At 37.0% G+C, this 17,247-nt stretch overlaps 3 protein-coding genes across 7 annotated transcripts in view; 2 read left to right on the forward strand and 1 right to left on the reverse strand.

The window, feature by feature from the left end:
* LOC108048467 (eye-specific diacylglycerol kinase) overlaps positions 1-17,247 on the forward strand; it is a 129,628-nt gene that overhangs the window by 4,810 nt on the left and 107,571 nt on the right. For 3 of the 5 annotated variants that reach the window (XM_044460909.1, XM_017129155.2, XM_017129156.2), the window contains exon 3: positions 6,725-6,730. In XM_044460909.1, coding sequence (XP_044316844.1) covers positions 6,725-6,730 — 6 coding nt within the window. Of the gene's footprint in view, positions 1-1,269; positions 1,784-6,724; positions 6,731-17,247 lie in introns of those variants that run through there. The other 2 variants (XM_044460908.1, XM_017129154.2) reach the window with 1 other exon arrangement.
* LOC108048470 (protein FAM136A) lies at positions 14,903-15,512 on the reverse strand. The gene has a single exon (XM_017129160.1). The coding sequence runs from the start codon at positions 15,389-15,391 to the stop codon at positions 14,996-14,998; it is 396 nt and encodes a 131-aa protein (XP_016984649.1). The 5' UTR covers positions 15,392-15,512; the 3' UTR covers positions 14,903-14,995.
* Positions 15,970-16,591, forward strand: LOC108048469. Its single transcript, XM_017129159.1, has one exon. The coding sequence runs from the start codon at positions 15,970-15,972 to the stop codon at positions 16,441-16,443; it is 474 nt and encodes a 157-aa protein (XP_016984648.1). The 3' UTR covers positions 16,444-16,591.

The raw sequence follows: 17,247 nt of genomic DNA on the forward strand, positions 1-17,247 counted from the left end.
ACACTTTTTTAAGAAATTTAGTTCAATAAATACTTAATGCCAATTGATGCCAGCTTTAAAGTTATTTAGTTTAGTTATACCAAGTCGTTGTTGTCTATTCTTTAAAGCAGTGTAATCAGAGCATCAAATAGCCAATCAATTTGTCGCACAGCCATTACAGCAAATAGTTTTAATCACAATTTAAGTAACACGAGTACTTTATTACCTCAATTGAGTAAGGCATTTCCTGCAGACGTGGCAATTTCGGATGTCACCTTCCCAGTTTTCCTCCTTTCCACCTTTCCACCTGGCCATTCCACTTATCAAAGGTGAGCAGCACGTGCGAAGGGCTTCCTTCCTATCGACACAATGTCGCCCCCGAAAATCGCTGACCCATTTCAGCATTATTTGCTTTTCTGGGGCCCTTGTTGTTGCCTTTTGCAGTGAGAAATGTGGACAGAACAAACCGAATCCACGGTGTTCTTGGAGTGACCGTCGAAGCCATACGCTGTACTCTGAAATTAACAGGTAGTATGGGTTCTTGCTTCAGTTGGAAACTATCTAAGATCTCAGGACCAATTCACACTAAAGCATTCTAGTTTGGTATACGAGATTATTAAATGAATACAGTTTTTTTTAAATAAAAAAATTTCTTTTAAGTTTTTTTTTCGATTGAGAGTTAATATTAGGCACGTTGGATTAATATAAAATTTAATTTTTAGCTTTTTTTTATACAAATTTATAACATTTCATAGTTATAAGTTGGAACCAAGTTAAATATTTCCCCAAAAAGGATAAAACAGAAGATTTATAGAGAACACTAATTATTCCAGTATTGTATGACTGCACAGAATAAAATTGGCAATTTGATTCTTTAAAGATAACTTTAAATATCTATCACAAAGATTAATAATTTATCATTTTAATATTAAAAATATTACATTTTTAATGTTAATATAAAAATAGATCAAAATAATATTCTTTAAAAAGTTCAAATTAATATTTTATAATATTAACTTGACACTATGATGATAGTACATATCAATACTGGTTATTGTGCAATTTTGTTTAGCTGAAAGAGTAATTTTACCAGCAATATTTTAAGTAATATAAGCCATTTTTAGAGGGCGTTTAGTGGTCGAAACGCGGTTTCGACCGATTCCGAGCGGACCCTAATTGAATTAGCCGTTTGAGACGTGGCCAGCACCTCTGGCTAAGGTCTCGCGATGTGAAGCCCCAGCAAGTCTTTGGACTTGTGTGCCAATTGCCAATCGCAGACCAACCAACGCGCTTTCATCGCCAATTGCAGTTTCGAGTGCGTTCGGTGCAAGTCTCTCTTCTTTTGTGTAAAAAGTCAAAGCAATTCGGACAACAGAAAATTCGCAAATCGCGTGTGACAATTATTGGATATACACAGTTTACAAAGCGCCACTTTTTTTTTCCAAGTGATTTGTATTTGATTTGAATAAGAAATGCCGGAGCGAAGCATCAGTCAGCGGGATCTCGACGAGATCGAGATCGAGAGCGACGAGGAGGAGGAGGAGCTGGAGCAGGGCGTGGGTCTGCCGGTGCAGTCCACCCGAAATCGTCGGAATCGCGGCGCCTCCGATTCCCCGGCAACATCGAGGGGTCGCAATCCCAGCAATGGTATGCAGAATCGGGAGAGGGAGCGGGAAAGGGAACGGAGTAGGGAGCGGTTCGGGGGCACCAATGCCGCCGATGAGGCACGCTTCTATGACGACGATGAGGGGCAGGACGAGGAGGATGAGGGCGACAGCGAGGAGGACATCGAAATGCTGGATTAGTGAGTACTATACTGCGTATTATGCTTCCCTCGAATTATCCGCTTAGCCCGCATAATTCGATTAGTTTTTGCCTGCTTTTGGGGCTTCCTTCCTGGAATTATGAATTAAGGCTAGTTCGGAAAATGTAAACAACAATTGGGAGGGGTGGGGGGTAGGAGAATTACCTGCAATAGTTGTTATTCTGGGGGAAAAACCTTAAAAACTATCAGAAATCACTAGAGTTTTCAATTCTCCTATGAAGGTGCCTAAAAGTATGCAACAATATTTATTTACGAAATTTTCTGTAGCAGTGGCTTTCACTTAAAATCACTTCAGGCTTGAATGTTCATTACAAAATAATAATGGATTTTCATAATAATAGCGTTACGATAATTTAGTTTTTAAATACTTATTTATTATTAAATTTCACTTTACTTACAATTGTTTAACTCCAGTTAAACTCCAGTTTTGCTTCTCAGTACCCATGGGCACTTTCATAACTTTTAAATTCCCACCGAGCTGAAGCCAAATTACATAGCCATACAGCTTAACTTCCATAACCTGTTGGTCCTGCACTTTGACCTTTTAGATGTATTCTCAACCGAATCCGAATCCGAATCGGTTTAACTTCCCCAAAACCCTCTTTCATTATCATATAGCCTACAAAACGGGGCCGCAGGCGATTTGTAATGTTTCCAGTTTTGCGGTTACGTTTGGCCAACAAGTCGAAACGAAAGTTGGCATCCTGAGTCTGCATGTTTAGAAATTTATAAGGCAGCACACAGAAGTCGGAAACTAAAAATCTAAATGGAGGTGGGGGGCGGGGGGCGTGGCAAAAATAGCACCATCATTTCGAGAGCGCACAAAATGTATTTCATATTGTGGGAAAACTTTCAAGGTTAACCAGGAGTGACAGTAAAGTGAAAATAAAACGAAATTTTGCGTTAAATTTGGTACTATATTCTGGCACCGAAAGTTAGAAATGATTTACAATTCATAACTTATTGGTTTTTATTCGTTTTAAATAATAATGGAAGAAATAATTCAATCTAAAAATGTTTAATGTTAATATTTCGGCTTAAGCTATTTAACTTCTTTTTATATTCATTTAATTCGTAGTAGCGTATTTTTATACCCTTGCAGAGGGTATTATAATTTTGGTCAAAAGTGTGCAACGCAGTGAAGGAGACATCTCCGACCCTATAAAGTATATATATTCTTGATCAGGATCACCTCCTGAGTTGATATAGCCATGTCCGTCTGTCCGTCTGTCCGTCTGTCCGTCTGTCCGTCTGTCCGTCTGTCTGTCCGTCTGTCTGTCCGTCTGTCTGTCCGTCTGTCTGTCCGTCTGTCTGTTTCTACGCGAACTAGTCTCTCAGTTTTAAAGATATCGAATTGAAACTTTGCACACACCCTTCTTTCCTTTGCACGCAGTATATAAGTCGGAACGGCCGGGATCGGCCGACTATATCCTATAGCTGCCATATAACTGAACGATCGGAAATGCCATAACTTTGGTGTTTGTAAAGTTAGGAAGTTGAGATTTTCTATAGGTTTTATTTTTGGCCAATCAATCTGAACTACCGAATTTCATGAGAATCGGCCGACTATATCTTATAGCTGCCATATAACTGAACGATCGGAAATGCCATAACTTTGGTGTTTGTTAAGTTAGGAAGTTGGGATTTTGTATGGGTTTTATTTTTAGCCAATCAATCCGACATACCAAATTTCAATAAAATCGGCCGACTATATTCTATAGCTGCCATATAACTGATCGATTGGAAATGCCATAACTTTGGAGTTTTTAAAGTTAGGAAGTTGGGATTTTTTATAAGTGTTAAGAATGCATCATATGATTAAATTTGGAGAATATAATTTACAGAATATTCTGCAAGGGTATATCAACTTCGGCTCCGCCCGAAGTTAGCTTTCCTTTCTTGTTAATATTATATTTTCAATTGTGAGCAGGGGGAAATGTGTGTGCAAGTGTTCATAGCTGGGTATTCGGTTGCAGTTCCCATTTCGCCAACACCTCATTTTCCGCTTTTCCCTCTTCCCCCTTCCCTTTTCCCTTTTCCCCTTCCATTTTCCATTTTCCGCCCCCTTTTCATCAGCGGGATCCCTGTTGTTTCTGTCGCCGCCGTCCTTTTCGTCTCGCCTTTTTTGGTCTCACGTTTTTGTCATGCTGTGGGCGCTTAATTAAAATTAATGAAGTACGCTGGCTTTTTATCCTTTTGATGGAGGTGTCAACCATTACCTGGATCAGCCCCACACACACCCCTCGGTCGGCCTTGGGGGGCTGTAAATATTTACAATTTTTGGTTACATTTCAAGTCAGTTAATTGTGCAGAAAATCAGACAGGTTCTCCACGCTAATGAAGATTGCGCGACACCATGTGCGTTTATATACGTACATATAAGAACTGAGCTGATTATCGATTGCAAGTGATAGCTCAATAAAGTGCATTGATAATATAGGCATTTCAATCGATTTTAGAAATTGAAGCATAAATGGTGCTCGTGGAAAATTAACAACTAAAATCCAGTATAAAACCACACATATTTTAAAAGTATGTATTCGAGATAAACATGGGCAAAGTAAGTTAAGTAATACAACTATTTTATACGAATATTAAAATTCCCACAATAGACCCATAAATTGGTCTCTAAAATCAATTGCGTATACGTAATATACCGCAGCTGTGAGTTCATTAATCCTTATGCCATCTTAATTACAATTTGGGGCAATTAATCATTTGTTTGTGAATGCAAATGAAATGGTGAAAGTTTCGGCTACGCTTCAAGCATAAATTTACCTGTGATAAATTCAACAAAAAAGCGAACTTTGACCTCGGCCAAGATAACAGATGAAATATGAATAAACATTTGAGTAAGTGCACAAAAGGAGTGCGGAGGAGTACTCATCCACCGTCTTTGGAGACCAACAATTCCCTTTGACAGGCCACAGTACTCATAAAACATTGGACAACTTTTCCAGTTGCAAGTGATGTGTGTTGTGCATCGCTCCCCTTCTCACACTTTTAATGCCATTTTCTCCGTCTGTCAAAAAGTTGCAGCCTGGCCTTAGTGCAGGGAAATTTTAGCATCTGTTTGGGGGCTTCAGCTTCAGCTGCAGCTGCAACTGGTGACCCTGTGGGATTTTCTGGTGCTGCTGCACCTCGATGCATGTCCTGGAAATCCTTTTCCCCCTAAAAACCACAAAAAATCGTAGGCAAAAATGTCACAAAAGCAGGCGGTCGACAAGGAGCAAAGAAATTGCTGCTCTGCATGTTGTCGGCAGAATTTGTGCTTAGAAATTGTTTAAAACATTCAAGTTAAAGTTCAGCAGTCAGGCTTCACAATCTTGCCATACACATACACTCTATAAACAGTTTGTAAAATAATAACCAAAAAATATAATAAAAATCTTAAATAATATCTTAAATAATATTTGCCAAACATAAATTTGTGTCCAAAAAAAGAAACCATGTCATGTAAATAAATAAATTTAAGTGCGTTTTTTTCGCTTCCAGATTTTTAAAATCTATTTTTCTTAAATTCTGCATTGAATAAATTTGATTAAAATCTGTTAGATTTTGTTTTGTTTTTATTTTAACCATTTAAAGCAAAGTAAAAGCTCCTAAAATAATATGCTATGTTTGTTTTTAATCATTTGAAACAATTTTAGGTCTCACTTGCCAGTGAGGGTATGAAATAGTTATGATATTTGGGGACCTGCCTTGTATCCCATGCATTTCACCTCAGCCAGATAAGCGTGTGTGTATCTGTGTGGCTCCATTTGTGCCTGTGGGTGTGTGTATCTGTGAGCTTGCTTTTATTGCTGCCCCTCGCTGAGCCTTTCTTTTTTTTTTCTTTTTTTTTTGGGCTCCGCGTAGTTTGCGTCGCTCTGAATCGCGCATTTTAGTGGCTTGCGAAAATATGTGATGCCTGCAGCGTCGTTTTAGCCCGAGAAAAGCAAGGTTGCCAAGCTGTTATGCTTATTACACACGCACACTCACGGGAGGGTCTAGGTTATACCCACACATATACACATATATACACATACACATTCCCATCCCGGCTCAGACGATCCCCATTTCGGGGGAAAACCCTGGAAGTGCACCTATAAAGCAACTCAACACATTCGCCGAACAACATTTTAGGGCAAATTGTCCAATGGCACAGAAAACACAAAAATAAAAATATGAGTGCCGCCATGTGGGCAACAAGGGTCGAAGCGAACGTTACCCATTAGTCTGCTCGAAGCAAAAATTAAATAAGTTAAAATTTAAAAAAAAATTAAGCCAGCAACATTTTGAGGCATTCCACTTTGAAATCTAGAAGTGCAGTTTTGGGTCAACGAATTGTAAGACATCAGAAACTTGAAATAATGGGTCAAAAGCGGACCATCATTAAAAGGAAATATTGTATAGCATATTTTTAGGGGATTAAACCACAAATATTGAGAGGTATACCACTTTGAAATCGGAATCAAATTGACCGAGGATGTTAGCATATACCTTAATAAATTTCTATAAATTCATGAGTATTAATATATCCTTGTTCCGTTCTTTTCTATCCGGATTTCAATTTTCTTTCAAGCGTACCGGAGATTTTTTTATTTCTTGTTACGGTGTTTGAGTCCGAAAATGCACTTGATTGGTTTTTCAGTTTTGCTTTTGTATATTACTTGCATTTACACAATAAACTTGATAAACCAGCTGGGCATTAAAAGCTTCTTCTTATTTCGTATTTAATTTAAATTATTCCAAGTGGAAAGAGAACCAATTCAACATTAGGTTGTGAATAATAAGGCCATAGCTTTTCGTTCGTTATTTACAAGATGTGACTTACGGCATATGCAAAGTAATATCCTATCTACTTTAATATTGATTTTCTCATTTTATTTGTGTCTTTTTAACCTGTTTTCTGACTTCTTTTCTTTTTTTTCGTTGCAGCGATACGTGAGTACAACCAAAATTTTTACGAACCTGTCGTTAAGCAGCCTGAAAACAAAAGGCGGCGAACGAAAATATATGCGCACGTACATAAAACCACAAACATGCACATTACATCAGGTATTTACCATCCCGACAAGATTAATGCAGTTTAATGCGTTTGTGATATACGTTTTACTTGCTAACTTTATTGCTGGACTTAACGACTTTAAAATCCAATGCTGATTGCCGCAAAAAAATGAAAAAAAAAATGCGAGTTGACCATTTGTTTATTCTCTTTTTGCGGGTGATTAATAAAACATTACACGAATTGGTTGGGATTTAGTGATTATTAAATTGAAACTAAAATTGATTGTATTATTAATTGGATAACGGTAAGAAAAAAGTCCAAATGTAGCTGTAAAATTGTATGAATAAATTATCTTGGAAAGCGTTAAAAAAATGATTGCAATAATGGTTTACTTAATTACGCTGTTATTGTACATATGATTAAAATGTTATACTTATATATACAGTGAAGATTAAAGACGATATTTAATGACTAACCTTGTAATTATTAGATAACTTTCCATTATAACAACAATCTATTCTTAGCTCAATTATTAATTTAAGTTATTTAGCATTCTTAATCATAACTTTGCAAGTTTAAAGATTTATTTAATGCTGTATCTTATTAAAACATTAACTGAAAAATAACTTTCCAAGTGTTTGTTTTAAATTTATTTAAAACGGTCAAAAATCCTTATTTTGTGACAACCATTGGGAAATTAATTTGAAAAGGTGTTGTAAACTGCGTAATTACTGGAGTGTTTCCGAATGCCAACATTTTCAATGTCACAGACAAACAATCCTATTTGTTTTTGCTCTCCTGTTTATGCTCCATTTCGGTCCGTCCGCAACGCACTTTCTCCTTTCTCCCTCCACCCACCACCTTTCACCGTTTCACCCCGCGGTAATCGCACGCATCGGTCGGACATGTATTCGTTTTGACAACCTTCCCACCTGGCACGACGTTTTGTCTGTCAACCATTGTAATCATATTTCGAACAGCAGTTAACCAGGTGGGAAAAGGGGGCTATGGGGGCTGCGGGGGGCTGCTGGGGGACACGAAAGGAAAAGTGTAGAAAGCGGGAAAAAAGCACGTTTGCGCCGCAAGGAAATTTGCCAGAAAAAATCTGAAAAAAAAATGTATGGAATTATTAAACTAGAAAATTTAAAATGCTTGAAGCTGGAAAGGTTTTGTCAAAAAAAGAAAATGTTAAGGGGCAAAGAAAAATTGAACCCTGGCATTAAATAAATAAATCACATATCGCAGTTTTTATACAAAAACTCTGAAGTTTAATTTATACAGCATACTTATTGGTTTATTTTCCAAAGATTTGAAATCTTTAATTAGAAGTACAAGATCATTAAATTAAGAATTAACAATATGTAAATTACAAAATAATTTTGTTAAAAACTTTGAATAATCTTTTTAGTTTTTATGAAATAGTAAAATAAGAAGAGTAGAAATATGACATAGTTGCTGAACGTGTAAATTGAAGACTAACCCATGCCTAAGAGTAATTCAATTTATAATAAAATGTGTAATTTATTTTATACATAAGTAAGCTGGCTTATTGCTTCGCCAATCCCTTGAGATCCAAAAAGACATAACCATAACGTTTCAATCAAAATTCTCAATCAATAATTACAGTTATCTCTTTTCGTGCCTTTTCCCACGGAATTTTTGTCTCCCATACACACAATTTCCTTTCTCTTTTCGGTGGATTTGTTTGCCGTACTCTGGCTTTCTACGCGCGTTACGCATACGCCCTGTTGACATCTCACATATTCTCGCAAAAACCTCCAATGTGCGCTAAATGAAGGAAATAAGGGAACGGGTGCCGATGAAGAAGTAGATTGTGCTCATTTAGATGGGGAATGGAGAAACATTTTGGGGTAATATCCATACAAAGGACAACAACGAACGGAAGTGGTGGTGGGGAAAATGTGAAATTGATATTGATATTATGCAATGTTGTCCCACAAAGAATCGAATTGATGCGAAACGAGAAACTCAACGATGAGAGTTGATTTTACGAGTCTTAAACATGACACTGAAATGAACTTTTTAAAGGGTCTCTGCTCCGGCAAAGTGGATGTGTGCGGCAAATGCATACGCAGATTTTTATGACAGTTTGTTAGCAGCTTCTGAGGGTCTGGTTTCGTTTCGCATTGCGACTGGCCAAGGGAAATGACAATGAAGCGGATCGGATCGGAAGGGAAAGGATTTCCGTTGTCATCGGGAAAGCGATGTCATCGATGCATCCGTCAACAGTGCGTAGCGAAATGGGCTTAAAGAGTATTCCTTTTAATGGCTTTGTTCAAAAGTTCTCTTGCGTTATTGACTCATATAAAAGCGTTACAAAAAATATTAAAAACGTTAATATTTCACAGAAATTTATAAAAATAAAAATAAAGTATTTTAAAAAGGTATTTTTAATATATACTAAGAAATATATATATTCATATATAAATTTTTAAGTTCAAACTGAAGTAGTGAATGTTTTCTTTTGTTGATTATTTTTGGTAACGTCTATGTTTCTCAGCCTCTGGCATTATTGTTATTGACATTTTCACAGACACCTCCATCCGATTGGCCTGTTGTTTTGCCATAAGTGCATTGTCAAATTCGATGGGGTTTTTGCAGAGAATGGACGTTGTGAGTTCTAATGTCACTTCTTTCGGCCTGTCTGACGTAGAACCGATTTTTCAACTTAGATGTCATTTTCGGCTTTTAATATAAATTCCCTTCAGATAATATCCATATTTATCTGAATAAATACTAACAAAAATGTGTTTGTTTAAAATAATTTTTAGCAACATATTTGTCAATTAAATTTAATTATAGGTACAGGAACAAGTGAAATTAAATGACACAATAACACGCTTAAATAGAAAGAATGAAGATTTTTCTGAACTAAGAAAAATATAAATATAAAAATATAAATATAAATACAAATTGCATGTACATATTTATTACCAAACTACTTTTAGTTAATTTTTCTATAACTGATTTTTAAGATAGTGTACTTAAATCATTGTGTATTATCTAAACGATTTATCGGATATTGGCTACACATTGTACATCGACTTAAAAACCAACAAGCTTCTAGGCCGTGAATAGAGCCAATCAAAAATCGACGTTGGACATATTTCCCGGTTTATTTTGTGCAGCAGTTTTTGGCCGAAAATCTGTTGACGCATGTCGGATGCCCCTGAGTAATGACAGCGTTGATTTAATTTTCTCTTTGTCCGCCGACGTTGTTTTCCATGCCGGACATGTTTGCCTTCTAATTTACAATCGGATTGAGTTGCTTTTCGCACTCATAACACTCATAAATATGCTGATTCCATGCTCCAAACTGAAATTTTCATTTCGCCTGCGTGTAGATCCCATCTCCTTTCGCCTATCTCCACAGTTTGTTTGTTAATAATGTAAACGTTTTAATATTTAATATTGCGCATACGACATGTTGCGACATTTTTGAAGCTCCTCAACATTGCCTGACATTTAAATGAATTTTCAATAATTTTGCTGTCGTTGTTTGTCGTTCATTTTTTTTTTCTTTTGACAGCCGATAGAGTTGCTGTTGTTGTTGTTGTTGTTATCGCGCTGCGAAAGTACCACCACCAACAAGCACTTAACGCCTAGAAAGGACCTTCGCACCCACATCCACCCATTCCATTCACAATTTCGGTGGCGCAACCTACTGCCGAAAATGCCATTTGTGCAAATCTAATAAACAGCGAACCGCATTAAATTTGACAGTAAGGTGTGGGATTTTCAGGGTATATATATATATATATATATATATATTTGTGTACAGGGAGAATATGTGTCTCTGGGCGAACGTGTCAATCGAGGGACTAAAAAGGAAGAAGCCGGGAATACGCCCTGGTGGGCACCACAATGGCCCAACTTTCATTATAACATCCGCAAAGAATCTTAGGCAAAATGATTATCGAATGCTTCACTTGATACCGTGTTAATAGAATAATTAAAAAAAACATTACCATTCAAATGTAACTATTAAATAAAGGGCTGATTCTAGGAAAACGCAATTATCAATTAAATATATTTGCCTCGACAATATAGACAACTTCCATTTGTAAGTGTAAATTAAATGTTGGGTATTTATAACTTATAACTTTACTCATCCATTATTAATTCTCAAAATAATTAGACGACACTTAAAACGATCTATCTTCAGTTAATAAACGTTCTTTGGACTAGTGATTTATTTTTTGAACTCAGTTTACAAAGCTCACGCCCTTTAAATGTACCGAATAAATTCATAAAATTTGAAAATATGTGCCAAACAGATTTGTTTTCATATACTCCTCGAGAATGTCGCATCTTGGGGCATAAATCACAACTGCCCCATGTCCGTTGCTGAAAAGCTGCTAAAGACAGCTGAGAAAAGAAAAAAAAAGAGCCCTGTGTGTTTTTCTGTAAAATCCTCCGTTAACTGGCGAATGTATGACACATTTCGCCTTTGGGATTTGCGGGCGAAGGACGCGTTTCGCTTTCGTTTTCGCATTTTCGCAGCTCGCATCTCGCATCCGCCATTTGCCATTTGCCGTCGGTGTGTAGTTTAGGCCAAATTAACATATCACACAGGCCGCATCGTCCTTGGGGCCTCTGCACCTTCTCCGCTTGACTTGCCACTTTGAGATGCGGCCTTATAGCCCGTATATATCCTACAGATGTGCTCGAAGCAATAGCTTCAAGCATGGCTGTCACAGAAGCGCAAATATCTCGTTTTGTACCAAATTCTTTCATTGCACTTTATTTTACATATGGACTCTACTTTACAAGATGTGCTTTAAAAAATTGTAAAAATCTTTTTGTTATACAAACATATTTGATTATATGAAAATAATATTAAATTAAGTTTTTAAATAATTAATTTCAAAGTGTCTTATATAAATACATCAGAAGATTCCGATTTTATTACTTTTATTTAATTTTTAAATTTATTGTCTGTTTGTATTTCTTTTAAATTGTAATTTGGTGAATTAATTGGTTTCTGAATTGAATTTTCGCATTCTGTAGTAAAGAACAAAAATCAACACAAGTCGGTGCTATTAATTCGACCGCAACTGTGTAGCTATATAGGCCTAGGCAATGGGCCATTGACTGCCAACCATTTGGATGGCGTTGCAGTCAAGTTTTCAGAGGCTTCGGTCTCCTTTTTTTGTCGTCATGGTTCATATCGCATTTTTGACGCTGTCTCTGAAATATTCTGAATGTCATGCGGGGACCCACAAAAGGTGAACCAATTTTCGCGAAATTGTGTGCGAAATAACGATGAATCTCGATTGAGTCTTTTGCGGCAAGCAAAAACCATTACAAGTTTAAGGATCTTTAAAAGATTGAGAGGCCTTGCATACTTAAAGCAGGGATGACAACAGTAATTCATGAACAAATGAATGGTTTTTACCAAAATTGTGTTAACAAATTAGATAATAAAACGTTAAATACCATATTAATGAATTTTGAATTTTGTCATCTGTTAATTAACCTTAAGAACTGAAAATTTTAGCCAAATGCGACTTTTATTTTGTTTCAGCTTAATTAAATTCAAAAATATGTAACACAATGAGAAGTATTTAGCATTAAATATGCTGTATATATAAGGAACAAAGTATTGCGCTTTCATATTATACTGGGAACAGGAGCAGATACACAAATCCCAGTATAGTTGTTCGAGTCGCAACTGTACCCTTGCATTTCCTGATTCCAGGAATATAAGTTGCGCAGTTTGTTTTCATGTTATACTACAAACAGGAGAAGCCTACACAATTCCAAGTATAGTTGTTCGAGTCGAAACTGTACCCTTGCATTTTCTGATTTCAGCAATATATAAAAGTGCAATCGTGGGTCTCCATCAAGGCTGAAAAGATGTGGGAGCTTGCACACATCCCTTATACATACTTATATGTACATGCTAGCCCACGCATTCAGATTCAGCCACTACATTACATTATGACATATGCCCATTAGGGGGACGAAGTTTTCGGCTCCCACGGTTCCTGCAATTTCATGGAGGGTCCCTTGTTTTAATCAATGTCCGAATGCACTTTGAAATTTTTTTTTAAGAAACAGAAAAAACAATATCATTTAATTATTGAGAATTTTTCAAAAAATTGTATAGCTTACTTTCGGTTTTGTAATACCCTATACATGTACAACACAAGTTTTTAAAGAGCTTACAATAGCTACAATTGTAGCTATAACTATTTCCTGTTGACGAGTTTCTCTAATCCCTTTAGGGCACACAAAAGTATTTGTTTTACTGCTGTAACTAATAAAACCAAATACTTTATTTGTTAACGACTTGTATCACAGTGTGCTTCTGAATTATGTATATGCTTGCACTTCGTTACTATGTACGACTTTGGACCAATCAGATTAATGCAATTTGAGATTAACTATATGGTTGTTGCAAAGCCAATCTGATTTCGACGTTCATTCCGCCAATCTCATCCCTCATTGTTGCTTTATCTAATGCCGCTCTTGTCTTTTTCGAGGAATCATTCATTGTTCTCTCCATTGACTGCAGGTAATATTATTTTTGTTTTATTTTCCTCTATGGGCATTCCCCTTTTGTTTGTTTTCATTGGGCCAGAGACCACCTCGTGGGTCTCCATTTTTCCGATTTCTTTGATTGTTGTTGCTGCAATCGTGCTGTACGGTTTTGCAGACAATAAAGAGCCTTTCATTTGAATAATGCGAAAACATTTTGCTAGACGCCCGCTGCCATTGTCTCGTAGCACATAATTTCGCCCTTTCCCCGTCGATGCCATTGCTTTTTAAACTGCTCAACTGACATGCCGATTGCTTTTGTCCGCACACCAATATCTTTCGAACACAACTTCACACACTGGGTCCTGATTGCTCCTTGATGGACAGGCGAACAGACAGACGGGCAGAAAGTAAATTTGGTCATCGGTAATCGTCGATGCCGTGTCGAAGTCCGAAGTTCTCCATCGGCTGATGAACATGGAACACGGAACTTATATATCACTTTAGAAGAAACTCCCATTAGAGCTTCCAACACTGTACTTCGATAGCTACATCGATTAATATAGCTCGCCACTAGACCTTTTATCGGTATTATCGATTCTTTTATTTATTTATTGATAATCCTCAAGTATCTTTTGGTTTTAGATTACTGATATTTGGTAGGGTAATACATCACATACCAATTCTGTGTGCAACAGGTAAGCTTAATACTTTTACGAACGATTTAAATATCGAAGATGTTGACGATCACCAAAAACCAAATCGATTAAAGCTTGTTATCGATTGACATACTTATTGTGTCCTTTCTGTGTACACCAACAGATGGTCAGCAATGCAGACCAATTGCCCTGGAAACTATTTAAAATTGGCAGTGATTACAGAGCACTTTTTGATAGACAGGTCGTAGTTGGTTTTTTCTAATAATGTTGACTTCTTTTTCTTGTTTTGTTCCAATTTGAAGACCTCCTTTTTGCTCCCAACCGTGCGACTATCTATCTATATTTCCCTGGGTCCTTCTATTGCACTTGCGGCCCTTTTTGAGCCAGAACTTTTGTGCGCCTCGCCTGAAAGTATGCCATGTTGTCCGTGTCGGGGAGATTATTGCTATTGTCGTATCAATTGGGAGCATTTACATGCGGCACGTTTGGCCGTAAGTTTCTGAATAAATCACAGACCATACGGACATGTTCATATGAATAATTTGTGTCTGTATTGCTTTTGGGCACCCCGCGTTGCCTGGGGGTCGTAATTGCTTTATAAAAAGCATGTTTTTGGGTCACCAAAAATTGCAGCATAATCGATTAGATTAGTAAACAAATCAATAAGAATTTTCCCGGCCGATTAGCGTCCAGTGTTGGGCTCCTAATTGCCGATTTGTCGTTAATTGATATGCTATTTAGCAATTAATTGGCGTTTAATTGTGTTTAAGGTAAGCCATTGGGTTGATCAAAACAATGAATAGTTTTATAGCTTTTTTTAGCTTTTTAATATATAACGTTATATTATAAAATAAAGTCCAGAAACTTACGTTTTCAATTTGATTAATGTAAATAAACATTTAGTAAAATTGTTATTTAAGGTTTAACCATAAAACGCAAGGCTTTTGAAAGAACGTTTAAGGTAGAATTCTTGGTTTTTGTAGGTTTTTTTTGTTAATGGTTTTGTATGAAGTGAAAAAGGCACCATATATAATCCTGTTAAACACCCTTTTCCAGGGTATCTCGCATTGCCCTGAGCATTTCGGGCAGCAGTCCAACATGGCTGTCCACGCAGTTGTTGGAGCAGCGATCCAGGTGATAATCGGATCCATGGAGCCGACAATTCTGAATGCATTTCTCCAGGCGATTCTCGAAGTCGGACATACCCTGCTGCACGAAACAGCGGGCTCGGGTCAATCGAACTTGGCAGCGGTCTACGCACCGCTGTACCGCCTCCGCATTCGCATCCGCATCCGCACAGCAGGCGGTCGCACAGGCGTGCATCTCGATCTGCAGCTTGCGCAGATAGTCCCGATCTAGATCCTCCATGGCGGTCAAGATCGCATTGTCCACGCGGTCGCGCTGCTCCTCCAAACTCGGATTGTCGCTGTCCATTCTCTATGTTGTACAATATTATTTGGTATATTTTGGTTTAGCTCTGTTTTGCGTTAAATTGGGTGTGAATTTTCTATGAACATTATTAGGAGTGCTTGATTTTTTTTTAAGGCAAAGCCCAATGCTCATGTGATTTTGTTATCTCAATTTAAAATACTTGTTATTTATACTATATCCTATTTATTTTGTATATCTGTAATAAAATACTGAAAATTACTTAATTGAACTATGCAAACATTATCAAACTTTTCTTAGATATAACCATATTAGGATCTTTAACATTTCTTTATTATTTTTATTTTTTGTTAAGAAAACTGTATAGCTTTTTTTTGTTTTTAATAAAAGTACTGCATGAGCAGGAAATTGTATTGTCAAGCTTTAAAAGTTCCAAGTTAAATAAGGTCATGGTATTATATCTTTTAAGCAACTAAATATTTCAAGTAAAGTTAAGTTTTAGACATAAATCAGTGTCAAGCTACCTCTGATTGGAATTTACTAATTTTGTGTTTTCCGATAAGGCAGTTCTAAAATTGTATATAAGAAGCAGTTGAGCCCCAGTAAAGTTTAAAGTTTTCAAAATGCATTATTTGCATGTCCTGGGATTCCTGGTTTTTTTTGCCACCTATAGCTCATCCCTCGATCGTGCATTGAACAGAAGGCGATTCATGGAACAATATAAGGATCGGTCCTGGCGACTAACTATGAACATATCTCAACAAAGGCACGATCCTGTCCTAATGTCCTTGTTGCAACGTGACTACAATGACCATAAGCTAATCAATAGGAAGGATTTGTTTCCTGCCCAGATGCCCTCAAACGATCTAAAGAGATATTCAGGATCCAATTATCAACCTTTCACTCCCTTTGAAAAGCGTGTAATACGTTTACTAATTAGACTGGGAATATTGAAAAGCAAGGCTGAAATTATGCTGGAAACCCTGGAAAAAGACAAGGAACTATTAAAAAGATTGAAGAAGTTACTCGATGACGTCGACGAAGAGCAGGAGTCCGATGACTTTTTTGAGAATTTTTTCAATTTGATATTTGAGTAAAGTAGTTAAAGATTTAATTAAACTTTTACTATATCCAAAAGCTGAAGCTTAAGACTGTTATTCTAAATTTGTTATTTTTAAATTTTAATTCAAAAATGGTTTTTATTCTTGTTAAGAAATTAAAGTCCTGAAACTTTTCTGAACTCAATTAATTTAATAAGCTTTTAATAGCAGACCGTATTCAATTGTAAATCGATAGCATGTGGAATATTGTCGATTATATCGATAACCTGGTAATGCGTGCAAAACAAACATTTAGAATGCCATAAAATGGCTTGTTAGAACCTATAGATAAGGCAAAGCCTCTGATTGATAATATTAAAAAATGTCATTACCATAATCGTTAGGATTATCTTTACCCCCTCCCCTTCCTCATCCCCCGATAATTATCGATAGTTTTGGGCACTTGTGTTGGCCCAACTTAAAACAGCAAACAAATGATTGCCATAAATTTGATGGCAGCTAACAACGACAACAAACAGTAGCGCTACCACCCACTTTTCTCCTCATTTCCCCGCATTAGCCTGCATTGCTTCGCTCTACTTTCTCCGCTCCTCTCTCCACTGAGTTATGTGCCAACTGTTGAGTTTCCTTCCGCTTCCGCGGGCGAAAGAGAGAGAGTGCGAGAGCGTGAGAGAGGGTGGGACAGAGATGGGGCGAGCGAGTGTGTGGGCGGCAAGGGAAGAGGGAGTGAGAGCGATACGGCCTTTTAGCCACATTCTCTCTCTCTCCCTCTCTCTTTCTCTCTCGCCGGCATCGAGGGCTGCTTACAGGTGTTTATAGTGGTTCGGGTTTTGCCGAACT

Source organism: Drosophila rhopaloa, unplaced genomic scaffold, assembly GCF_018152115.1.
Source record: "Drosophila rhopaloa isolate 14029-0021.01 unplaced genomic scaffold, ASM1815211v1 contig_3, whole genome shotgun sequence".
Taxonomy (NCBI): domain Eukaryota; kingdom Metazoa; phylum Arthropoda; class Insecta; order Diptera; family Drosophilidae; genus Drosophila; species Drosophila rhopaloa.

Coding starts and splice junctions, on each gene's coding strand:
- LOC108048470 (XM_017129160.1), bottom strand. CDS start 15,391: ATGGACAGCGACAATCCGAGTTTGGAGGAGCAGCGCGACCGCGTGGAC.
- LOC108048469 (XM_017129159.1), top strand. CDS start 15,970: ATGCATTATTTGCATGTCCTGGGATTCCTGGTTTTTTTTGCCACCTAT.